A 27359-nucleotide genomic window follows, 5' to 3' on the forward strand; every position below is an offset into this window, starting at 1 on the left:
GTCTACTTTTTTGATATCGGGACTTTTATGCTTTTTTTTTTTACCCTATTTTAAGTCTCAGATGTGCTGTGCTGTACACACTAAGCTGCCAGGGTGCAGTGGACATATAGGATTGTCAACTATCACACAAGATAGACTGCACAAGGACTTTGTGACTCTGCTTGGTGCCTTACATGCCATGTCTTGTGTGATGTACCTGCTATCATTATAAAAGATACGGTAAATAACTCTATAAAATAATATCTGTATTTTTTATATAGAAGAACAGAATTTTTTTTTTACTAAATTCTCTTCTTTGGTAAATAGCAAGATCAAATAGTAGAACAGAAATTTTTCTGTACCATACTGTCTTCTTTGGTAAATATTAGCAAGAGGTATCAAACACTGACATATCTGTATTTTTATATAGTAGTTCAGAATTTTTTTTTTTTACCAAATGCTCTTCTTTGGTAAATAGCAAGAACAATCAAACACTGAATACCATACCATACTGTCTTCTTTGGTAAATAGCAAGAGGTATCAAACACTGAAATATTTGTTTTTTTTATAGTAGGACAGCATTTATTTTTTACCAAACGCTCTTCTTTTTTATATAGTAGGACAGAAATTTTTTTTTACCAAACGCTCTTCTTTAGTAAATAGCAAGAGGTATCAGACACTGAAATATCTGTATTTTTTATATAGTAGGTCAGAATTTTTTCTGTACCATACTGTCCTCTTTGGTAAATAGCAAGAGATATCAAACACTGAAATATCTGTATTTTTTATATAGAAAAACAGAATTTTTGTTTTTTACTAAAAACTGTTCTTTGGTAAATAACAAGAGGTATCAAACACTGAAATATCTGTATTTTTTATATAGTAGGACAGAATTTTTTTTTACAAACGTTTTTCTTTGGTAAAAAGCAAGAGGTATCAAACACTGAAATATCTGCATTTTTTTGAGAGTAGGACACATTTTTTTTCTGTAGCAAACTGTCTTCTTTAGTAAATAGGTACAGGTAGCATAAAAAACTGCTATATCTGTATATATACAAATATACAAAAGGCTCCTAACCTGTCCCTGCCACAATCCATGTCTCTCCCTGCTTCTATCCCTCACACAGAACACAAGATGGAGTGACTAACCCTTCCCTCCTTCCCTGTATATATGCCTCTGCTCAGATCTCTCCTGATTGGGCTGCTGGGCCTTGCTATGCATTCTGGGAGCAAATGAAGCACTCCCAGCCGCGCCATTCCTGCCGGAAATAGTAAGCGTTTCCACCCCCTGCTTTTTCCCTCATTTGTTCGGCGAGAACACGACCTCAGGGCAAATCACGAGGCCGTTCTCACTTAAATTTTCGGTAAGCGAGAAAGGACCGATTCACCACGAGATCGAATTTACAAATCTCGCTAATCCTTAATATTGACTAAAGTTCAGCAAAAACTTGAGATTCATCCTATACTAAATTCCATATAATCAATATCTTCTTACCTTTCCTTATTTCCCAACTGCAATTAGGAAAACAAAATAGACTGTTCCTGATTTCCAAGTACTAAAGAATGTAGACTGGTATACCCATTGGGGGGCTTTTTTTTTCTACCTTGCTGATACCAGTTTTCTGTCCTTTAATGTTAGATGCTGATTTTTTTATGTTGATGTTAGAGCTGCTCTTGATCTCCCCATTGATATACAGGAATTAAGCCATTTGAGGGGTAGTAGACAACTAAAGTGGAATGTTTGAAAAGTTTGAATACCAACAACATCAGCTGATTAATTTGTTTATAAAGCATTTAAAGTTGGTGCTCTTGAAAAGGTAGTTCATTGGTTTTGCTGACACCTGATGGGTCTGTCTCCTATACCATTTTGTGAAAGAACCACTCCGCTCCCTTTGCATTGCATTGTATGCATTGATGGAGGATTTATATATGTCTCTTTATTCCTGAAAAAGCAGGCTCTGTTCAGCAAAATGCGTAGAATAGTATAATATTCTCAACAAAAGACCATGTCAAATGTAACAAGTATAACTGATATTTAAATACGATGTTGTTTTATGGACTTTAATTGTAATCAATAAACTGATTATAATTTTATGTCCTATAATATATGTTGAATTAGCTGTCTGTTGATGTCATCCCTCAAAAGTCCCAAATGCTTTGTTTCTCTCCTTTGTGGTTTAAGGGGTTGTGGCATGGGATGAGTTTACATCTGGTTGAATTTTTTATTTATTTATCATTTATTTAATTTTTTATTTAATTTTTTTTATGTTTTTCCCATCTTTACTACATGGATTTTTGCTACTGTGTCATCAATTACTAGTCAGTCAATATAATAATAGAAAAAACGAGAGAAAGGAAGACAGGGTTTCCAATCAGCAAATTCAAGTATATTTTAAGGTAATGTTTTTAGAGTAAATTAGGTAATCATTCACATATTTTTTGAATACAACATACACAATGCAATTTGGTCAATCCTATTAAAAACTTCATGGGAGGTAGGACCGCGTGTCTAGACAAAGGAATCACTAAACTATGAACAATGAAAAAATGCTCTAATTTACCAACGCATTTCGCCTACAGGCTTCTTCAGGGGACTTTTAGAGAATGTTATGTACTGTACATAAAATAGGATAGAGCAGTTTTGAAAGTGTACAAATAGTGATTGAATGTAATGTATCAAATAATGTGTTTTTGGTTATTATTTCGCAGTTAGTGTTAAAACGAGTGGGTGAATAAGTGTTTTAAGGAAAGGTTTATACTATGCAATTTAACTAGCTACAGGTAATTCTATACAAATACACAGCCAATGTAATACTTTTAGGGTTCTTTGTTAAACTTTTTTGTTTAGGATACTTTTAATTGTGCCTAATTCCAATAATTCCCAACACATCCAGGTGAACTAGTGGCATTTACAAGCTTGATGCCTATCAGCACCAGTGCCTCCACCTCTCTCAAAGTGCTATCCTGAGGCCCCCCCCCCCCACTGCAATACCATCCCATAGCCCAGTGTGTGTTGGACCGGTTGTGATGACTGCACACTACTTTTTCAGAAAAATTCAATTTAAGTAGAAAAACAACTGATGAGTAAACAATAAAACAAGATGGATAAAAAAAGGAAGAATAATCTGACAAATACTGAAACCTATTAAAGCAGATTTTAGGAGCGGATCAGAATTCCTAACAGAGAAAATATTAAATACTCACTTTCATCTGCAAGTTTTGAAAAGACGAAAAAGAAAAAAAAGTTTAGGAACAATGGAATCAAACACATTTACTGGAAAATGATTCTGGTTTTACCAAAAGTAACCCCAAAATACCTACTTGTAGGGTGGGATAGTATGCTGTGCTTTCTAAAATGTAAATGAAACAAAGTAATTACATCTTACATAATATATATTGTGATACATAGTGACAAGATACTTTTAGCTAATTTGTGCACGTACCTGCAAAATTAAGGTCTGATATGTTCCATTGTTTTATTTTTCATATTTTGCACACTAGTCTCAGTGGAGGAGTGAACATAGCCACCCTGAGATAGAAAGGTGAAAATTAAGTAGATGTTTAAAAATAAAAATGCAATATATACATTTTTGGTGTTATCTTACAACTTTGTACAATTGGAATATGGAGTCCAGTATATAACTGACGGTCTAAGCTGGGCACAGCATCACTTTAACAGTTGTGTTTGTTAAAAAAGTGACAAGGAAACTTAGCAATAACTTGTTTTGTGAATATGCAAATAGAACATGAATGTTAGGCAGGGTGTTGATTCTTTTTTCTTTGTGCAAAATAGAAGTGTGCGTAGTGTGAAAGTAAAAATGGCTGGCTGAAGCTAAATTGCCACCTGGAGTTTGTATAGTTGGGAAACATAGGCTTCTATTTTTATATATGAATACAAAAATAATTACAATACAGACTTTACTATTTGTAACACAATACTACAGGTGCCATTTGTGTGTGTGGAGGCATGCAGAGATTCTAATAGATAAGTACCAGTAAATGTATGTTTCAAAGAATATAGAATCTACAGGTTTCTGTTACCCAAAGATACATAGAGGAGTCTGATCTGTCTGGAACTAGCCAACTAAACTTCTTTTACAGGGACCTGCTTTAAGGATATTTGTTGGTGACGACAGTGTCCCTTTACACATAAAATAGGATGAAGGTATAAGTACATGATGAATAGTTTTTAGTTTATTTACATTGTAATATAAAAAGTTGCACACAAGTTCCGCCAGGCTAATAAAGACACTTGTCCATCAAGTTTATTCTTCTACAAGTTCTGCAGTTTTGGTTCAGAGAGAGGCAAAACATGGTATACAAAATAGTGTGGCTAGAATATGCATACCCACAGACAAAAATTACCTAGTAGGTGGTTTAAAACCCAGCCAAAAGATTTACTTACTGTGACCCTGTTACGAAATCTCCATTACAACCTGACACACATTTTAGGTGCATTACAGGTACTGTAAATTAAAATACTTCATGTGATCACCAGCTAAATGTGTGTGCTAAATGTAGTAACCTGTGCTAGCTAAAACACAGAACATTGTCTATCCTGTACCCACACTACCCAAAATGACAAAAAAAAATAAAATAAAAAAAGCACTAGGTAGGCTAGGTCACGTCTCCCTCTGTTGTGGAGAAACCCAAATCCTCCTAATATTGGTCTCTGGTCCAGGAAAGTGAATGAAATCATATTTATGGGAGATCTTACATCTCCCATCCAGAGCACTGAGGAGAGAGTTTTCAACAATTGGTGCTATTGGAAACAATACCAGTGCTTCTAGGACTTTGTACTCCCCCTGATTGTAATTGCAGAAATCACCCTTAATATGTTTTTATAATTTTTTTTGTAGAACTCACTATCTAAGTGTGTTTGTTCTACTGCTTTTTCTCTTTCCCAGTCTTATCCTTCCCATTATTTCACATCTCGTGTCTGTAATGTGTTTGTCTGGTGTCCACTCCCCTTATGTTTTTATTTTTTGTCCTTTTTTGACATTTAAGCCATGTCCTATTGTTTTTGGACAAATTGTTATTGAATTCTGTATTTGTTTTTCTTCCTCCTGTGTTTTTTGCTTTATTGTAAAATGTGCCCCTTAATAAAGTATGTTAATAAAACACACTTGGCTAGGGTAATTTAAATTTATGAGTTCCCAGCTATGGGGCATGTGTAGCCATGTATAGATAGCAGGATTGGAAGGAGGCAGCTTTTTCCTCCATAAAGACACAGGTAAAACAAAATAAATCCCTTTTAATTCATGTCAGTGTGTATTTTTTATACAGATACTGAAATATTTCCTAAAAATTCCATGTAATACCAATGTAACAGTTATTATTACACAGTATTTATATAGCCAACATAATATACAGCGCTGTACAAAGGCCATAGTCATCTGCCTGGCTGTCCCTCAACAGGGCTCACAATCTAATGCCCCTACCATAGTCATATGTTTTTTTGGGGTCACTGCATGTTTTTGGAATGACACAAACACAGAGAGAACCTGCAATCTCCAAGCAGTGTCCTGGCCAAGATTCGAACCTGGGACCTAGCACTGCAAAGGCCAGAATGCTAACCTTTGAGCCACTATGCTGCCCGTTTAGACACCCCCCTTTCCCCACATTACAGTAAAAAATACATTTTTAATGGTTAAAATTTTTTAAAACAATGTAAACATTAATGATATCTATGTGTATGCATTAAAAGTAAAGAAAATCACACATTCTGCATATTAGACATTTTTATTTAAGTAGCATTGGCTCTGTACTTCACATCTTCAAATATACATCAACAATGGGCAGTACCATGTGTAAAATGTTGGATGAATCTACATCATCATATGCATCATTTATTAAAAAAAAGACATTTTAGAATAAACTGAATTTATCATTCAGAAAATCTTGGTAAAATTACAATATCATTCTTAAAGTCACACATCATGTAAAAATACTAAGACAAAATATTTACACGTTAAATAATTTAGCGGTAAGATAGTTTCACCTTCTGAATCACATTCAAGGAGTAGGAATGGGCAGAACTAAGTAAAAAAAATACCAATTTAAACAAGATCAATCTATGTTACATTGGTGGCTCTAGCTTGGTAAAAAAAAGCAAAGTCCGTGGAATCCTGAGATGGAGAGCAATTTTAAAGGAACATTTTGAAAAGCTTCCCAACATAACCTGCAGATTTCATGGCTGGTCTTCATCTAGTGGTGGTAGGGATTCTGCATTCATGGAGTTCATTAGTAGAGACAAGATGTTCTTTAATGAAGGTATGTTGGGGGATTCCACCGATACCATTGCCTACATAAAGAAAGTCATCAAGTGATTACTTGCAATAAATCAGAAACAAACATCCCTACATATATTATCCACCTTCTGTTTATATTTTCTTTTCCTTACTTAGCTTTATTACCCATTTGGTTTAGTTTGTGTGTTTTATGTATGTGAAACAATTAGGTTTACATTTGTTCATATTTAGGCTTTTCAGACAAGATAGGCTAAGACAAACATTGGATTTGAGTTATACTTGTAGAATTATACTGATTACTGATTTAATAGGGCAAGATAACTATACTATAAAAGTAATATAGAAAAAAGTACATGAATAGACATATTCTGGGCATGGGTAGGATGGGGGGCAGACACATATCTGATGTCTGATCTTGGCCTTCATCACTTTTGTGTTCTTCTAATGGTCCCCGTCTAATGTGTTGGGGAGGGGACCTGTGCATTTCAGAGACCTAAAGTGCTACACCAGACAGTCTTGTTGGATTCTTTATACAATTAGGTTCCTCTGTGGTGGGTGCATTTGGACATGTTATGCATTCTCTTTGTTATTTTATCACTTTACGTAGTGATGACACTTTTGACTTGTTTTTGCAATAGCTTGTAGAGAAGGTGGTTATATTCTTCTAATCTATCAAAACATCCAGCCGGCCTCTGTATTAAGCATATAAAGAAAAAATATATAGAAAAGACAGCCAAAAACACTCTTCTATTTGTCTGTCATTTCTAGACCTGTTTTTGCAGTTACTGTAAATACTCTAGTACAGGGTCGGCAACCTTCCACTAAAAAATTAGACTGGAGCCGCAAAACATAACACAGCTTATAAACTTTTAAAAGTTTGAATCTTTTTTTAATTTTACCTGTTACAACAACAGAATACAGCAAACAGAAGTGCAGTGTGCATGTGTAGGCCTACTTTGAAATAAGGTAAACAATGAACTATGCCCCTAGTATCATAATTTATTTTATGAATTTGTGCAGTATTTATTGTATTTCACTGGATTTAATATACTCATTAAAGTATTCAGTTATTTTTACTTGTTTATACTTTTATATTTTAAAGTCATAATCATATTTTGTTTTTCCCAAATTATTAGATAATTTATTTGGTAATTGATAAATAGATTAATAAGTAATTAAATATATATAAAAGTATTAATATAAAGTTACGTAAATAAATAATATATAGCCTACATAATTATCTATATCAAATGTTTACACACAATTATGATTATCTTATATTACATTGTAGGAATAAATCTTAAGAAACTTACATTTGAAAGGGTAGATTTTTTTATGTTCTGCCAATGGCCTAACAATGAAAGTTTATTAGGTGCTAGCCACAGGTGTCCCCCACTTGCAGCTCTAATTTTTGTCACCTGTACCCCCCCCCCACTCCTGAGAAATTGGGGTCTAGGTTCTAGAAGCCTAAAGCAATGTGTAACAGGGTAGATTTTCTTTTTGGGCAGAGTTCTTTATGTTTTGACGATGCCTTAGCAATGAAATTTAAGGGGGTGTTTGCCACAGGTGTCTCCCACTTGCACCTCTAATTTTGTTCACCTGTACCCCCTCATGCCAGAGAAATTGGGGTTCAGATGCTTGAAGCTTCCAGCAATAATGACCCGAATATTTTGAAAGTTGTTAATGGTGCAGAGATGAAACTTGGAAGTTTGTACTGGGAGAGATATAAGGCTGCAGAACATGACATGCTGCATTCATACACAAACACAGTTGTGATAGTTTCATGATGCTGACATCATTGTACACGCCCATTTGTATAGGCCCAGTGGTAGTTTTATTTCACGGGTAGATTTTTTCATTAGAGCAATGGAAGGGGGGTCCCCCTTGTCTACGGGAAGAAGGGGATCCAACATCAGGGATCTACCATCGACGGCTGAAGGTAGCCACAACTAGGAGGCTGAAGAGTCGCATGCGGTGCCGGGGCCGTGGGTTACCAACTACTGCTTTAGTAAAAAACAATTTTTTTTCTGTTGCCTTCAATATTTTATTAGAAAAAGATTTTAGTTTATATTGGGGTGACATCTAGTGGCATCTCCCAGAACTGCATTTGTCTCTGATTTGACAGATCAGAGTGGCCAAGACAAGCTGTTTGTCACAGTTTATTTAAGGACACAGCTCCATCTACTGGTGGCCAACAATTTTGCAAAAGATAATTTAAGGGCTAATAACCAACCCAAAACTAAAAAAAATGCATTAACCTGTAAATGTTATAACATAACTTTTATGTGCATATTAACACCACGAAAGTTATATATAATATTTTGACTTGCTAATTCAAGTCCTGGACATCCCTGAAGTCTACACTGCAGTTACTGTATACAACCCGGCTAAATATTCATTGCATCCTTCTGATTAGACAATAATAAAACAGCTAAACTCAGACGAATCATCCCTGTACTTTTTACCTACTGTAAGCAGGTTCTCATTGTTAGACTGACAGCACTGCTCATTCACAACATAAATGGATTAAATACCATTTCTTAGGGGTATATTTATAAATGATCCCCCTGTCAATTTTTCTGAAAGTTTGTTGAAACTGAATTTTTCCACATTTCTCGCTTCAATGCCTAATAAAACAATGTCTTGTTCTGCCACCTAGTGGTTAATCATCAAAAATGCACAGAAGTCACAATAGTAAATGCTATATGTCCAAGTGAATTAATGATCAAATTTAAGTTGAATTTACAGGGGAATCATTTCTAAGTATAGCCCTTAATATGTCTTAAATTAATAATGCTCCTAATAAAGGTATGCATACATTTTAAAGTTCTTGATGAGATCAGGACAATTCTGTTTGTTCCAAATAAAATTTCCCACAATAACACTGACTATATATAGATACACACATACATATGATAAGCAAACAAAATGACCTTACCCAGGTGAGCTGTAGCTAGAGGTATTCCCATTGGGTTTGGAACTGTTTAGAGAGATTCCAGGACTGCAGGGATGAAGACCTGAACTTGGCGAAGATGGTCTGCTGGAACTCCCAGGAGAACAAGAAGAAGTTACTATGAAACAAGAGACAATTATAGGTAACTTTGCAGGTGCACATATTGAGAATTCATCTATAATATCCAATAGTTGTGATTTCAATGAGATTTCAAAACATTTTTCCACCCTGCTTTATATTTGTTACTTGCTCTAGTGGTTTATGAAGCCTGAGGGCCTCAGTTATTGGCAGTTTCTTCTTTCTGTTTCCTGGAGGAAGAACTACATCACAAATGCAAGGACAATGTGTTTTCTGCCATTGGGTGCATCGCATCAGTTTTCTATGTACCTGGGATTGGCTAACTTTGCATTTTTCTACCGCAAGGGTAAAAGGGCCCTATGAAAGTAGATTCATAATGTAATGAATTGAGGACCATTTCCAATGAAAAATCCCAGGGCAAGCTATCGCAAAGGTATACCCAGCAATAGCATTTACCAATTCTATGTAAACTTATGAATATTAATTTGGCAAAAGTACTATTTTAGTTTTACTGTAGTGCACACCAGAAAATTCATAAACACTAATAATTCGTGATTCAGATTTCATACATACAAATAATATCTGTTGTATTGACACCATAACGTTGCCCATACAGAACAAATGAGAGGTTTCCTATCAGTAAATAATGTATTTGTAATCATTCCCCTTTTTATTATTATCTTACCTGTGCTGGTCATTGTGCTATGTACTGGAGCAATAGCTAAAGACCCCAATGGACCAGATGTAGGTACCTGACACAGAAAAGAATATCATTATGGCAACAATTTCTCACTTAATTAGCTACTGCAAATATCAGATTGACTATATATATATATATATATATTTGTACACTCTCTTTTACATTGGAAATACTTTAATAACATTATTTGTAATTAGAATTAGGATTAACTAGAATGTAAGCTTTTCAATTGAATTTTTATGTATGTGACACACAATGTAAAACATACATATTATGTGGACAATATTGTCTTGTAAAAGTTATTTCACTTTCTATGTAAACTTTTTGTGCCCCTGCAAGGAACGATAAAGAATATTTACCTCTCCAGCAAGTGGTATTTATCTTGACAAGCATCTTGAAGATTTTCAAGAGTATTGAATGTTCATTCCTCTGGCATGCACTGTGGTTGCATCTACAATTCCCTACCTGACTTTTGGACTATGGATGTGATTTACTAAAGGATTAAAGTCCCTATATTTAGCAAACTGAATTATTTCTTTGCAAGAAATATACCACTGATCTGTGAAATAAAATAAACCTCTGCTGACTTCTACTATTCTACCAAAAAATTCCATGCATATGACTAGATATTCTTTGCAAAGAAAGTTTTAGCCATGTTTACCACGCCAAGTGAAATATCCCTTGGAAGAGAATAATTTACTTGCTCAGTGAACATCATCCATTGCATTAGTAAAGTAACCTTATAGAGATCTAACGGTCACAGGACAGAACAATATGACTCTGACATTTCCTGATGTATCAGATGTAAGGATTCAGGCAGAGGCCATAGCTCTTCAAGACAAGGAAAAGAAGCATCCAATTCATTAATGTTAGGGGTCATATAAATAAGCAAAATGCAGCATACATTGAGGTGCTTCTAGACTGCATTCAAGATAAAATCCATTTAAATTACCTCCATTTGACCTGTTGTTGTCCACCCACTAATTTGAGGTAAGTTGCTTTATCCATGCATTAAAAGAAAAGCAGTTGCAACAATGCCTACAAACCCTTATTTAAATATCAGTAGAAATGCATTAATTTAGAATTGCAATTAATTATAATCAATTTCATTTTTCATATGGGGTTTTACAATGCACAAGTTGTATCCTTTCTCTGTTTTGCTGTTCCAGATTATAGTTATACACTCTTAGCAGGCTCCTTTTTTATGCTTTTGTGTACTGAGCTTTTAGTATTTATATTATACACAAGACAAATTGATTTTTACTGATTGCATAAATTTCAATAGCTCGCATATGAATGCCAGCTGGTAACAGTTTAGTAAATATGTCTATTGTAGTCAGTGTTAAATCTTACCATCCTTGAATTGTAGATGGGAGACTTCAGAGGCAAGTTAATTGGACAGTTAATTCTTTTTTCCTTCTGGCGACGATTGCAGAACCAAACCCGCACTACTTCTTTTTCCATAGCCAGCTGTTCAGCTATCATACTGATTTCCTCTGAGCTTGGCTTTGGGTTCTGGAAGAGAAAATTGGCCATGATTGTACCGGTAACTGAGTGTACAAATATAGAAAGACTTACCGATTGTGGTATACTTACATCTTGAAACCGTTTCTCCAAAGTCAGACGTATGTTAGTCTCTATACTTGTCCTTTTTTTTCTTTTCCGCCCAAACATCTCACTTAGTTGTGGATATGTGGTATTTTGTGTCATAGCAGCATCTGACGGGGCTGATTCTAGAAAGCCAGGGATAATCTGAGTATAACTATCCATATATAGCATCTATACATTTCAAACATGCAATTTATTTAGTTATATTATATTGTAGCACATAATTTAATTTGTACATAGTCATATGAGTATTACCTGCGTCACTTAGCCACTTCTCCAAAAGAGGTTTCAGCTTACACATGTTTTTAAAGCTCAGGTTGAGAGCTTCAAATCGAGATATCGTTGTTTGGCTGAAATCATTCCCATACAACTTCCCCATGGCAAGGCCAACATCACCCTGTTGCCGAACGAATGCAAATAAAAGGTACATTATACTCATACTTGTATTACAATAACACAAAGATACATAAAAAATTGGAGGATATCACAGTCATAGTTACAAAAAGCTAAAATACAAAATCTTATCCTATCCCAGTAACAATAATTTTTCATTCCTGTGGTGTCCACTAGTTTAAACTGTGTTTAACCCTAAAATAATTATATTGATGCAAAAAACAAGCACAGACTGAAAAGTGAAACTAAACTTTAAAATATTAAAAAATTATTCTGTGTGAGAAGGGTCCCAGTTACTTTATGGGTTTTAATTAGACGCTAAATGAATTGAACTCACTGGTGCTATTTAGATATTCTAAATTACAATCCTATGTTTTTATAAATACTTTTTATGATTGTAGATCACCTGTTTTCCTGTAGAAGCGGAGTCAGTTCTGCGAAAGGCAAAGGAAAGAGTGTGGACACCCCCACATTTAAGGGGTATCCCATTAACAAGATTTTTATTGATTTATGTGAAAATTTGTTTTTACTGTCTAATTGTTCTTACAAAATGTATTAAATAAAGTCTTTTATTATTAAGATGAACTTTTTCATAGACCCGTACAATGGCTTCAAAAGTCCCATTAATTGATTGTCCTAGGTTAGGGATGTGGCCAGGTTGGTTTGTATTTGTCAAGTGATATCAGCTTTCCATACTATTTGATACTAAACTTTAGCAGAGACTGTATACCTGGACCAGGTAAGAGTACACGAGAGAATAACACGTTTGGTCCAGAGGCAACAATTTTGTTCAACATGTGATTAGTATTGTACAGCTTAAACTATTATTAGTATCTTGCTTTCCTATAGTGTTAACGTATAATACAGTTCTGTACATAGTCCATATGCAGTAAAGATCAGAGGAGCTCACACCCTAATGTGTATATCCCATTGGAAACGCCAGGTAATATAGCACTAAGCCACCATGCTGCCCACAAATGTTGCAGTGAAATACTGAAAAGTGCAAAAAACTGAAGCATAGTCAGGTGGCCGGGCCCCTTACTGTGATTCCCTCAGTGTAATGCTCAACACTGGTGTGAAATATTTAGAACCATTGGTATTGCCAAATGGATGCTGGGGAATGGGGAAAGCTTGCTTATGTTTCAACTTTATAAATGCACAAATGTATGTAAGTACTGGCACTTTATGCTTTATAATGTCTTCACTTCTGTACTAGTATTGCTTTATATTTTAGTTAATGACAAGCTTGCTTTAAATGTGGTTATTGGGTACAATATTGGGTAATATCAATGTAAGTTATAAATTTAATGGATTTAAATATTATTGATATGTTTAATAATGTTTTTTTGAATTGCTATATATGGGGAAAAACGTATAATATATATATATTATAGTTGTAGATCTCCCATTTCCTGAAGAAGCGGATTAAAATCCATGAAACCCGTAGAACCTTGGATAAATCTGGTAATGGATATCTATGAGGGAGATCATCATTGAATTGTCAATATTCATGAAGGCTTTTTAATCAGTATGATTTTTTAATGCTATTTAATAAATAAGGTTGTCTGTTTTATACATTGTTCAAAATGATTTAAAATATTGCTTATTCAGGTCTTAAAAGTCCCATTGTTTAGTTATTCACGTTTTTGTAAATTTGTTATTGGGTAAGATCAGATCCTTAGACCTATAAAATATATTTAGTTGAAGTTTTGATATAAAATGAATATATATTTAATTATTCATTAAGTATAGCAGCCAACAAACATGAAGGAGCTATATACAGCAGTGATTTTCAACCACTGTTCCGTGGCACACTAGTGTGCCGTGAGAGATCTTCAGGTGTAGCGTGGGAAATTATCCAATTACCATTGTCGAGTGCCTGTGCTGTAGTGACTGGCAGAGTAATGTAATACTCTTCCATGTCAGTGGGTGGCAGTAGGTAGCTCAAGCGCCTTGTTTATTTTTAGAGGCGAGAATTAGCTACAAAGTGTAATTTTGTAACACTTTTGATTTGTGGTGTGCCGCAGGATTTTTTTAATGTAAAAAAATCCCGGCTTCCCCTGTAGCTGCCAGGACTCAATGAACCTCTGTGTGCCTGTGAGAGAGGTACATTATCCCAGCCCGGCCAATCAAGATGGCCAAAAAAATTGGGATCAGATAGTTAGGGTTAATTTATTGCATGCGGGTCATCACCTGTTCCTTCTGCAACAAAGGACCTGCCAATTTGAAAGTAGCTAAAAATTAGGAAATTGCTATGTATTTGCAGCTCAGAATATAGATAATATGCATTTTATACCTATAGTGGAGAGCTAATCCCACAATTGGTAGCTATAAAAAAATAATATAGTCTTACCTGTGTAAAGCCTAGTTTTATTCTTCTCTGCTTGAAAGTTTTAGCAAACTTTTCCAGTTCTTCCAAATCACTGGGTTCATCTGGAGCAACAGCGATATGTTTTGGAGGATGTAAGTGCTGTCCTATTTCTAAATGGGGTTCTACAGAAGAACCTGAAAGGCTGGACCGCCCAACTGCCTGTGTGAAAAGTACACATTGATTAATGACCTTCAATCTGCAACACTGTTGCAAATGTAAATTTATAGACATTTTTTAAATTTAAATTCAAATATAATTATAGCATGTAAAAAATACCATACCTGGTTAACCAGGCCCATTCCAGTTTGGGACTGCAATGAACCACCTTGTTGATGGGGCAGAGCAATTAGATTTGGTTGAAGAAGACCTAAAGTTAGAAGGAAAAAAAATTAGTTCATTAGAATTTAAGTGTATATCATAGCAGAAATAATACAATTATGTAGAATATCTCTGAAATACATACAACAACATATTACGCAGCACTGTACCTTAAATAGGGGTTGCAAATGACAGACAGATACAGACGGTGACACAAGAGGAGGAGAAGACCCTGCCCCAAGGAGCTTACAATCTAGTTCAACATGTTCTAATCAAGATGATGTAACACCTGCCCAGGTGCATGAGCGGTACATCATCCTGGCTGAGACTGAGCTTCACATGCGAGGGTCAGTGTATGGATGAATGGCTTATAGAAACTGCTTTTACGGAAGAGACTTCATAGTTAAAAAAAGCCTGCCTGTTAACAATTTGTATCAAGCAAACTTAAGTTCTACTTTATCCTTGCTGTCAATATATCTGCCACCAAATGAGTGGTGAATTTGCTATTCAGTTTTTAAACAGGGATTTTATTTCCTTACTTATTCCTGCTTATGCCTATACTTGATGCCATTGGTTTAATTTGTCATTTTGCATCTTTGGCTATTTCTTTTCACCCAGAATGACAGGAATGTAGTTTACCAGATGGTGGCGCTGTAACACCATCTTGCTACACAACATAATATAGCAATCTCTGCTATTTATGTCCTAAAACTCCAGAAAAAAAAGGTTCAACACCAACAAGTAATCTATATTTGATATAAGTAAGGTTTTCAGCTACCTGTCCTTTTGGCATCATGTCTAAAATATTAAAAATTTTAAAATATAAAATAAATACTGCAAAAAACAATAATAATTTACTCAAAAATGTACTCAATATAAATACACAAATTAAACATCATTAAACTTTATTAGCTTCTGGAGGATGGACAGACTTATATTATGTATAATGTGTTAATATGGAAAGGTAAATCAGCCTAGTTCTGTAATCTCCTAGTAATGGTTTGTCAATGCACACTATACAACCCTGCTGGAGGAGATTACATTAACTGTGAATTCTGACAAGTCCTTTTAACAAACTACTGCTACAAATAAATGTGCATTTATACTGATGTATGAGGTGCACAAACCTTTAGAACATTTCATGAAGAATATGATATAAAAAGGGTGACCAACTAATATGTGGTCACACTGGGGGAATTTGGAAACGCTGCGTTGTATCTTATTTTGAAAAATCTGTTCAATAAAAGCTAATTAAAACATTGTTTAAAATTTTATTTTCAGACTGGCTAAAAGGTTGCAGTTAAATCACGGCCTCCGTAGCCAGCGAACCGCTGCCTTGGAGGAGAAGCGACATCCTATTGTGTGTTACTTCCCCCACCTCCTAGAGTGTAATCTCTTTGGGGCAGGGTCCTCTCCTCCTCCTGGGTCACTATCTGTATCTGTTTGTCATTTGCAACCCCTAATGATTGTACAAAGCTGCGTAATATGTTGGTGCTATATCAATACTGTTTAATAATAATAATAATAATAATAATAATAATATTAATAACATCCACTCAAGGCAAACCAATAGCAAGTGAACGGGGCGGGGGGGGGGGGGGGGCAGTGAGCAGTAATAAATTGTGCAAGTAGCCAGCCACCAGATGTTGTGCAGGATTACCTGATCCCACTGCAGGTCTGAATCTGTGTCACACCACTGTATTGTAGTTGAAATACACAACATCCCAGCATGTTTTTGTGCATTTATTCTGCATAACACTCCAACATGACAATGAACATACATTGCAGCACACTGCACTGGACAATACCGCACTTTATGGGGTACTGTGTGGGGAAAAGGTTTAGACCCAGTTTTGTGGTGCTAGGGTGTACAAGGTAACACAATGTGAAAAGGACTGTAAAAAATTGCAATGTTGATAGACATTTTATTGACTGTGGTAACCTTTAAAGTGCGTCCTGGAGCTGACTATGGAAATTAAACTATTTACATATTCTCAACCAGCAGTTTTAAATCAAGCCTTCCCTGACCTCTCTGGGTACCTTTATTCTCAATAATCATCAAAAAAACAGAAAATCTAGAGTGGGGTTTCAGGTGGTTTCTAAGCTTAGCTGCTGGTTGTTTAGATTGGTGGTGGGCTCAGCTTCACTTTAATTAAATTAAAGCTAAAATTTTATTCCTCACTTTGGATACTGTAGGGATTTTTCTGGCCATCCCTATCCTAATGGGAAATGAATTTTGTATATATTATATAATATTGTAGACACAACAAAAAGTAAAATGTTGAAAGTAAGGAAAATCCCCTCTTCGACAGTTGTCACCAAAAGAGGTGCCCTTATTGGAAATTTCTTCTTGTTTTGGTGACAACTCAAAATGTTGTATTTTCCTTTAGTTTTAGTCATAGAAGCATAGCGGCGGCTCTTACCAGGACAAATAAAATTATATATCCCCAGTGAGGACACCAAAAAAAATCAACAAGCTTGGTTTGCTAAAATATACATATCTTTACCACTGGTGCTGAAAAATGTTGTCTAATTGCTGGCTCTAGTAAAAGACTTTTGACCTTAAATACTTTAAATCAACTGTACTCATCATTTTTACACCAGTGGGACCTTTTAAATGATTTCCAGGTCTAAGTGAACCCAGGCTAAAATCAGTTCATTGAGTGACAGTGCTTGTAATAGATCTTCAATGTAAAAGCAGTACAATAAAAATGTATTTCTTTTTTTCTTTTCTTTCCCCTTCCTTTTAATATACTCCTTGTCAGCACACTAGGGATAGGAAGAAGCTGATACCAAGTCAAATTCTGGTACCGTTTGGTACACTGTTTGCATTAAAATGAATTAATTGATGTAATAAATAGTAGATAACTGCATTATCTGTGTGTTTTATGGGTTCAGCTTTAACCCAGAGATCACAGACAGTGGTGACCAAATTCTAAACCAGTTCAATAATTCTGCTTCACTAAACTGAGACAATAAATAGTGAGAAAGCTAATCCAACTGAGCCACTGCTGGGATCACATTATAAGCTGCACACATTTAAATAATGCAACTTTTCAACAGCACACATGAATATTAGTTCACAAGCCCGACCACACAACTTGGCACTCAGATCCTGCCGAACCCTACCCTGCCAACAAGAACGTTCAAACATGCTGATTTCACAATAACCTCAATAGATATTCTTTAATATGCAGCATGCTAAAATTTCAAATATAAGAAATGCACTCACATACAGAAAGTCAAAAAACACAGCAGTATCTGCATAACATTGACGCATTAAACACAGAATCACAAAAACAAATCCAATCTCCAAAAACAACATCAGCTTAAAAAAACAGCTCTTACTTGAATGGCTAACATATTGATTCTGGATCTTTTACAGCGTTCTTCTAATGTTATGGGCTTATTGCCATTGTGTTTTGTGGTTTTATTAATGACTGTGTTTTATTCTTAGGCTTGGAATATACTGTATCATAAGGAGGTATTCTGTACTTTATAAGATCAGCAAAAGTTTTTTTTTGATGCTTTGCCTTACCAGCCTTACAATTTAAGAGCAGAGTTTTGAGATTGGTCTTTGTATTAAAACAAGGTGAGAGTTATTGTTGTTTGTTCACATAATTTTCGGACCTGGCACAGAACAACAACTCTCAGTGTTTTCTAATTTGGTGAAGGCAAATTGTAAAACTCTGTTCAGAGAGGGCGTATAGGCAGCAATAAAGACCTGACCACCATGCTAATTCTTTCTTGCTCTGTGCAACATAAAACAAGTTTTAGTTTTGATGAACTTTAAAAGGACATAAAAGATGTTTTATGTCTGTAGGATAGCATATTTCTGTATATGTGTAAATCTACTTATTTACTGAACCCAGAAAAACTTTACTTTATTCAACCAATAAATTTCAATTATATACCTGTAGTCTTATTAACCTGGCACAAACTGTTATAACTGCACAAATTTCACCAACCAACAAAACTCCAATTGCAGAGGTATACATAAAGTTTTATGAGTTTTATGAGCTGATTTCTAAAAAAAAGCATTAAACTAATCACATAGACAGGTAATATATCACCAATATGAGAGTAGGCTTACGTACACACGTTAGACTGAAAGATGCATTAATGAGCGCTGTACATATAGCACAATTCCGCTTAATGAGAAGGGGAGAAAATGAGCGAGCGGCACCCCACTGCGCTCCCTCCCCTTCACTTGCAATATGGTTGTTTGTGGATCCAGCAGGACGGATCCATAAATAACGTTGAACTGCCACAGTACACACGTCAGATTTTCATCTGATACAAGCCCAGAAGCCATAATCAGACGAGAATCATCTTATGTGTGTACGTAGCCTTAAGCTACGTACACACGTCCAATAGTTCTCGCCCGATAATCGGCTCAGGGCCTATATCCGACGAGAATCTGGTGAGTGTACAGCGCCCGTCATCCGAACAACCGTCCTGGCGGATCCACGGACAATGGATGACGAACGATTCTAATGCAAGGGAAGGGCAAGGAGTTCTTCTACTTGATGTTTTGTTTGTAATGCCATGGGGGTACTAATTCTAACTCCAAAACCCAGTAAACATTCCAAAGACTTTGGTACACTTTCATTTATAATATAATTAAAAAACCTTGGCCATTAATAAATAAAGCAATTAGGTCTTATTAGATAACCAGTCAGGTTATCAAGTACACCAATAAACAATTCAAAAATATAACTTTCCTATAATAAACTGTAATCTGATTGGTTGCCTTTGGCTACTTCCAGAGAACATTACCATTTCTCTTTACATTGTCCTAATTGAATATTCTTAGCTATATCTGAGTAGACAATGGTATAATTAGTGAATACATTTTTCTTTTAAACAAGATTGTATTTCTTTGATGCAAGGAATATATTTATTCTTGCCTGCTCCTTAAATGTTTGGCTAGTTTAAATAAATATTTAGTGAGCTTGTGTACCTTTCTTGTGATAACAACTTTCATTATATTAGTATTTGCCTACCACAGGTAATCTTTAGTCTAAACTTTTATCACTGGATATAAAGAATATTGTCTAAAGAGAAACTGTCACCTTGCCAATGCAGGGCATCCCCTACCCATTTTTTACATACCTTATCTGTGCTTCCATAGCAGATCCTTGCTTCTCCACAGCTGGCAAGAACACCTGGAACTTCTGGGTATGGGAATCATGTGACCTCCTTTCTTTGTGTTCATGCCTATCAGGCAATCAGTAGGCCCAAGAAATGGACCAAGGAAATGAGGTCATTGCTCCTCCGGGTCACTGACACAGTGGATATAAAGACGGAATGGAGCTATGCCTCTGATGAAGTGCAGGTAAGGTGAGTATAAGGGGGGTGGAAGATGCCTGGATAAGCAAAGTAACGGTGTATATTTAAAGCAGCCATTCTCAACCAGGGTTCTATGAAGGTTCCTCAAGATGAGTTTCCAAGACCTGTGACTGATTGACCTCCAACTTGGTGGAGCTTGTGACATGACTCCTAGAAACTTTTTAACTCGGTGTAAGTGTGGTAATCTGCCCAACACTGTCAGAGGGGAATTTCTCCCACTATCCTCTAAATACTTAGTATTAGCAAATATTATCAAGGCCCTAAACATTATTTTAGGGATTCTCCCCTAGAGGAAAAAGATTGAGAAAAGATGCTTTTAAGCCAAAAAATTGTAATATAAGTTTTTAAAGGAATATACTACTGTGAATATATAGGCTGGGTACAAGTAAATTAACAGATGATAAATACAAATATGGCCAACCTGGCTGTTAATGCCCCCAAAAAGTCCAAAGTTCAAAAGAAAATTGGCATGTTGGTGCTGGTACGGATGTCATACAAACAGTGTCCAGAAAAGGTCCTCTGGCAGCCAAAGCCATGAAGCCAAGGTACATCCACTCTTCCCTCCTACTGACACATATCTAGCCATGTGCCAGGCAGGCAGCTCTAGAGTTACCAACACTGGGTACCAAAATGGGTGAGATGAAGTTTTGGATAAATTATTGTGATTTATAGTGTGCAATAACATTATTGTAACCAAATTTTGCTCTTCAATCACTAAACTATTGATATAGGTTAATAAACAGTTGCAAATGTTTTTCAGCAACTCTCGTTTTTTATAAATGTCATAAAATTTTGTTCTTGATACAACAGCATTTTTGATTTTGCAAATGTAATACATTTACATACAAATAACAAAAAAGGAATAAAGGCGTTATTAAAATCTCATTCGGGCTACCGGTATAATTTTTTAAAAAACTTTTTGTTTTTTTATTTGCTTTTCATTACACTTATCATTAATTTATCAATGGGGCTACAACAGTAGATTACATTAATAAGTGAATGTTGTGTAGGCTTGGGTGCTCACTGACAGCTCAGCCCTGCAAATCACAAAAGTTAATTGCTAGGAACAATTCTCTGACATTCATCAGAGATCTGTACAGGGCTTAAGAAGCAATCATGAAGGGGAAGAGACTGCTAAAGTTCACTTTGAATGCTAAACCTTTATGCTGTGTGTTTAGGCTTAGCAAACAATGTCTACCAAGAGGACATTGTCTGATGTCACTTGGGAGGGACCATGAAGAGATAGAATCCCCTAGTGTCGAAATTAAAATTAGGTATTATATTATCAATGAAGTATCATCTATTTTTAGCCAGTTGAAGGAACAAATAAAATGATAATTATTCCAAGCCATGCATGTTACCTTGCTGGACAGGTTGTGATTGTGAAAGAAGGAACTGAGAAGCTGATTGTAGGTGGCTGGGCACCAGGACTAGCTGCTGAAGAGAGTGTATAGATGCCATGTCCTGCAGGAAGACATAAATATAACAACATGTTAGTACTGGCTGGTATAGGAAATGGAAGCTCAATACAGGACATCAAACACACAATACAAATCAAGGTAGGATAATATTAGGATGGTTTTGGCTGAACCTAAAAATACATATAGGGTATAATGAAAAAGATATAACGTATATGTGGTAAAAAAAATGACTATGCCGGGTTCTCATAATAAGGTCATCTCATTTTTAGCTTTTTAAATTAGACTTTTTAAAGGTATCTACTTAAATATTGGGATGGTACTGAAATCTTTACATTTTATTGTCAAGAATACCCTAAATGAATGTGACTGATTGCATAGTTCTATTGTTTAGCAAGCTACAGTAAACTTTCAAGCAAGCTTAATAAAAGTGCTAATGGTATTGTAAGACGATCATAATGTAATTGATGTAAAATATGGATTATAGTATTCTATTCTTTAGAACCTTAAATAAACACGGAATAAATATTCTGAAATAACTGGAAAAATTTAGAGTATAGCAATCTTTTTTTTATTTTCAAGAATGCCTATAATTTAACTGCCACGAATGATCATGTTAAATCCACTCTGTCGTATTCTAAACCCAAAGCGGTCATGCATGGCCTTATCTTGAGAAGTGTTGTCATCTTTCCATTTGTCAATAACAGTAACAGTGTAGACCTTAGTAAGAGATAACAAAATCTTGTTTGCAAAGTGCTCTTTTTTTCCTGCTTAGATTTCCAAGCATGCATGAAATTGTAACAATTCTTGTTGTGCACAAAGATAATTTCCCAGCAGACAAAGTAAAAGTCTGCACACTGTACACAAGAGATTTATATCAGTAATTCTAATTGTTTAACTAGTAGTGTTTATTGCATACCATAGAAAGACGTTTGTGGCCATATTTATAAAGCTTAGAATACCAAAATGAAATGATATACAGTATTTAAAACTATAGGATGGTTAATTATACAGAATTGTCATACCCCGGTCATCTGTCCACCGCCCATTATAGATCCTTGAGACAGATGGCATGGTCGATGAGGTATTCCGGGCTGAAGCGTTTCACCAAAATCTTCTGTTTTAATCTGTAATATATAGACACAGCATGAAAAATGGTGGTGGAAATTTTATGAACTAAGCTAAGCTTAGAGAAAATGATAGGGTTTAAAGAGTTTTGCAGTGAAATCACAGCTCAGTGTGGGTCACTGTTCTGGAAATAGGAAGCAGAAAACTGCAGTTAATGGTTTCCTACCATCCAATGAGATATCTGTAAGATTGCATATATATGTAATAACACAATTAGGATGTTTGTCACTGTTTGAGATGGGGGGTCTACCCAGATTTGATTTTTTCCAGATCCAGATTATATTTAATATGTTTTATATTCTCTCACTTTTCAGGCTCCTCATCAGCGTCATCAGTTTTCCACAACCTCTGTTGTCATCCCCACAATGCAAGATTTGTAGCTCTGCATTGTAAATAGAATGATTGAGTGCTGACCCAAAACACTGAGTGTCAGGGAACACTTTTTGCATTGGAGCGCAGTTTATTGGCATCTCGTCCTGCTTCTCCTTTTCCCAAAGTAAGCTCTGCTACACCAAAAAAATTAAGGTATTTGCACTACCTGAATTTTAAATAATTGTAAGGATATACTCAAATAAATACAGAGCGTAACTAATGTGTTCATTTATTTTAACAAACAGTTTTGGATTTATTGGAAAGTTTTTAACAACCCAGTGACATATATAATTTTATTACAAGAAAGGAGAAAGCTTGTACACTTTTTACATTATTATGTTATAACATATATTTAATGATGTAAGGTTGATGGAGTTATACATATGGTTCTTGAAAAAGCACAGAAGGAGTTAAGGTCTGATCCAACAGTTGGGTATTTTCGAACAAACTGGATCTTGCAGGTCCCCCACCCACTTCCTTGGCTCCCCCACCTATTTCCCCAAGGAAATGTGACAGGAACCAACTTGGAGAACAGAATTCCCTCCAGGGTTCCCTCCTCACCCACAACATTTCCTGATAGTACAGGTATGGGGAAATAAACAGGGCCAATAAAAGCAGAAGCTGAAGTTATGCCCTATTGGGCAACACTCCTTCAAATGCTAGATCCTGTGAAATGCGTTTTTTGTTTGTACACTAAGATTGCCCCCATTAAATAAATGAGATTGTACCTAAAACTATTTATTTGTATACTTAAATCAGTATAATATTTTATGGCAAAAATATAAACCTTCTTTAAGGCCCTGGTAAGCACCAGTATTCACCAGACACAAGTCCTCCCATCATGGGGTTCGTCTCCCAGCACACGGTTGCCCCCAGGACTTAATGCACAAAGAACAGCATCTGGGGATGGGCTGGCAGACCAGGGACCACCATAGATTAAGCAGTAGATGAACTTTCAGGCAAATCCAGAGTACAAAGCCAAAGTCATAGAGGGGCGATCAGTCCACCAAACTAGGTACTGAGGGAGTAGGCACATGCAGAGTTGGGGTCATAGGCAGAGGTTGGTCCAAGGTGCGTATAATCGATGGATCAGGGAACAGGCAATAGTCAGCAACAGTAAATCACACAAGAAACTCTCCAGCACAGAATAGCCCAGGTAAACACTACAACAGGCATTGGAATCTGAAATTAAAGAGGCTATAAGGACCAAGCAACCAATGGCTGCATGATGAGCTAATCAGCTGCAGCACAGCTCTAAATCCCGCTCAGCTGTGCAGTCTCAGTACAGGGGATGCCTAGAGTGAAAACACAGCTAAAGGGAAACAAGGATGCTGCATGCCACAGAGCACTAATTCCTAGAACCCCTCTGCTGCTGCAAGCTCTGCCGCAAGAGGGAATAGGCTGGGTAGGCTACATGCACGATTCTTGGCCAGAAGAGCGTATCCTAACACCTTCACAGAATTGTACTGCGTGTATTATTTAAATAAATCAAAGATCAAGCTTTGCTTTACATCAGTGGTCGCAAACCGGTGGTCCGAGAAACTTTTGGAGGTCCGCAGCTCTGGCCGGGGCACCCCCGAGCGGAGTCAGGAGAAGGACGCCGCTGGGGGGACGCACCATCCAGAGCTGGAAAACACGTCCCCCTACAAATCTCAGGCTTAGGAAAGTGGGCGGGCTGTGTCCCTGAACATAACCCGCCCACTCTACCATTGCAGGCTTAGATCTGCGATGAGAGAGTGGGTGGGGCTACCCCATGATGACATCACTATGGGCGAGGTTTCTCCCCTTTGATTGACACCCGGGTGCGCAGTCAGGAGCCAGTGATTTTAGTGGTCCGCGGAACCAAAAAGGTTGGCAACCACTGCCATGGGGGAGGGGGGCTAGTAAGTTACCAGGACTTCTGAAGAACATGATTTCTGATCACAGACCTATAGACAGGCATCAGTCAGTATGGCTTTTGTTGTCTCAAAAACATTACAGTCTTGAAATATTGATAGTTAAAGAGACCCTATTACAAATGAATCTGACAGGCAAAGCTGTGTAGGGTTGGAAAGCTTTGGAAGCAGGGCCACCATAAGGAAATTTCTGAAGCCCATACAAGGTAACTTACTAGCACCCCTCCGCCATGTTTAAAAGTTTTGACATTGCAAAGGAGAGCTTTTTTGATTGGAGCCCAGAACAAAAGTACCCCTTGTCCCCCTAATGGCAGTCCTCTTTGGTTGTGATGGTGCTTTGACTGCTGGAACATCTTGACATCCAGGAGGATACTGTGAGTATTTACAGTCACTGCTAAGCATTTGCACTATAGTCCTTGCCCATTTTCTCCCTATCACACTTCCCCCTTAAGAGATACGCTAACCATGAACACAAGATTGATCCAAGTGACAAACAAAATTAAAGCTGCTCCATGTATGGTTGAAACATTCTTACAATTCAAGTATTGTAAAATATTCAATGCACTTACTATCAAATTAATCTTTTAATTCTAAATGTGGCATGATGAGCAAAAGTACTAAAAAAATAAATAAAATCAACACCTGAAGTTACCAAACATAATTTATTTTCATTGAGTAAATTGAGGCTCCCCCAAACCTTATTGACCTTTACTCACTTTGCATTGCACAGCTAATATATACTCTATTTGCTGGGGACCAATCCTTGAACCATTTATAAATACTGTAGACAACCAATCTTTAAAGAAACTAGGTTTACTTCAGTGCCCAAAAATTGTTAAATGACAAATAAATGTGATCGACTGTTTTCCAATTATGAAGTCCTCTTTGTTGGTTTACATTATGAAAGGGCCATAAAATGATGGTCTCTGTATGGACAAACATTTTGGGATTCAGGTAATAGCAATATCCACTTTTTATTAAAATTTGAGTCTTAAGAGATTCAAATATTTTTTTAATCATGTACATACCTGCATGCGCACTTTAAATCACAATGCAATTGCCTTTACCCTAAAAACTACACATTTTGTTATCCTGGAGTGCAAAGATACACAGGAGAAGACATGCTGACCATACATATGACTCTTTATTAGCACTTTAATAAAGTTTTAGCCCCAAAGTTAATTAGATACAGAAGTACGCACAAAGCCAAACCAAGCTGATCACCAAACAATAAAAAATGAAAGACTGAAACTGGGAGACATCACCTGCTACATTCAGCTGACTTGAGATTTCCTCCACCTTTCTTTGAAAATCTTTGTCCTGACATGTCATGTAATTATTAGTGCATCCAACACCCTATATCAATATCACTCCTGTTCCAAACGAGGTCAGCAAAAAAGGTCAGACAGGTTACCTGGCAAAGGCAATGCTCCAGGTGTACAGCAGGTACAGCTAGCAACTACCTACAGTGTATTCAGGGCCATCGAAATTTCTGGGCCTGTATTAGGTAAACTTCCTGGGTCCCCCTCTGCCCATATCTAAAGTCAAGCTGTTTTGATGGAGGCCCAGTATCCCCAGTATTCTAAAGCTAGTCCTGCGTATACCTGACCATCAGGCTAGGCAAATCTGTAACAAATATTCAAAAATCTTTACTGGGTTATATATTCTCCTTTCCATACAATAGACTGTTCACTAACCCTGATATTTTGAAGTCCTGCATTTGCTAGGAGTTGTGTTGTGACAAATATTTGTGACTAAAGAAAATGCCCCATTAAAATGAAGTTATAAACAGACAACATAAAATAAGATACATTTCTAGAGAACTTTTTTAAATCAAATCTCTAGCAGAGTGTGTGTTGCTTTTCCTTGACTTTTTTCTTGTTTATTTCTTTCTTTTGTGTATTTGTTCTTATAAAAAGTAGAAATAGGTAAAACAGCCTATATGTGCTTTTACAGTACTTAGCTTTCAGCCTCATTTGCATGATAACAAAATGTAGGCACTGACAGCCTGTTCAGACTTGCTTGAGCTTGCAGACAAAAATACAAATCATTCCAAAGACAGTCAGTTTACCAAAACTTAAATACATGGGCGCTAAACCTATGTGATTGCAGACAAAATGGTAATAAAAATAAAAAAAATGCCCCGACTTTGGGTAAAATCACATTTTTCATTTTAAAATACTGTATGCATACTGTATGCTAGTTTAAAAATGGAGAATAGTAATAAAGCACAGATTTGCTTTAAAGCATCAAGTAGCAAACTTTTCATGATAGCCATTGCATATAGAGCAAAGCATTAGCAAAGTATAGGGTCTCTTTAATTTCTGCTGGAATGTGTGAAAGGAACTTTACGTTTGGAGACCAGAAACATTACTTGGATCTGTTAGATTGTTTTTTAATCTGTCAAATATGATGTAGAGGGATTTATTTCTGAATTGATTACTAAAGTATTGGAAAGTGTTCACTCAAATTACAGCTGGATTTACTTTGGATACCCAGTCATGATTGGATAATTCCTAACTGCTTTAGTAAATCAGCCGAAT

General features: G+C 36.1%; 1 protein-coding gene across 1 annotated transcript in view; it reads right to left on the reverse strand.

Moving 5' to 3' along the window:
- Positions 1-5768: 5768 nt before the first annotated feature.
- The window catches only part of POU2F3 (POU class 2 homeobox 3), a 50618-nt gene continuing 29027 nt past the window's right edge, over positions 5769-27359 (reverse strand). The window contains exons 4-13 of the mRNA XM_072426067.1: positions 22447-22548; positions 21365-21467; positions 14615-14700; positions 14316-14492; positions 11825-11966; positions 11558-11694; positions 11315-11476; positions 9947-10013; positions 9169-9301; positions 5769-6283 (exon numbers count right to left, since the gene is read on the reverse strand). Of these exons, the coding sequence (XP_072282168.1) occupies positions 6244-6283; positions 9169-9301; positions 9947-10013; positions 11315-11476; positions 11558-11694; positions 11825-11966; positions 14316-14492; positions 14615-14700; positions 21365-21467; positions 22447-22548 (1149 nt within the window). The 3' untranslated portion in view covers positions 5769-6243. The remainder of the gene's footprint in view (positions 6284-9168; positions 9302-9946; positions 10014-11314; positions 11477-11557; positions 11695-11824; positions 11967-14315; positions 14493-14614; positions 14701-21364; positions 21468-22446; positions 22549-27359) is intronic.

Source organism: Pyxicephalus adspersus, chromosome 11, assembly GCF_032062135.1.
Source record: "Pyxicephalus adspersus chromosome 11, UCB_Pads_2.0, whole genome shotgun sequence".
Taxonomy (NCBI): domain Eukaryota; kingdom Metazoa; phylum Chordata; class Amphibia; order Anura; family Pyxicephalidae; genus Pyxicephalus; species Pyxicephalus adspersus.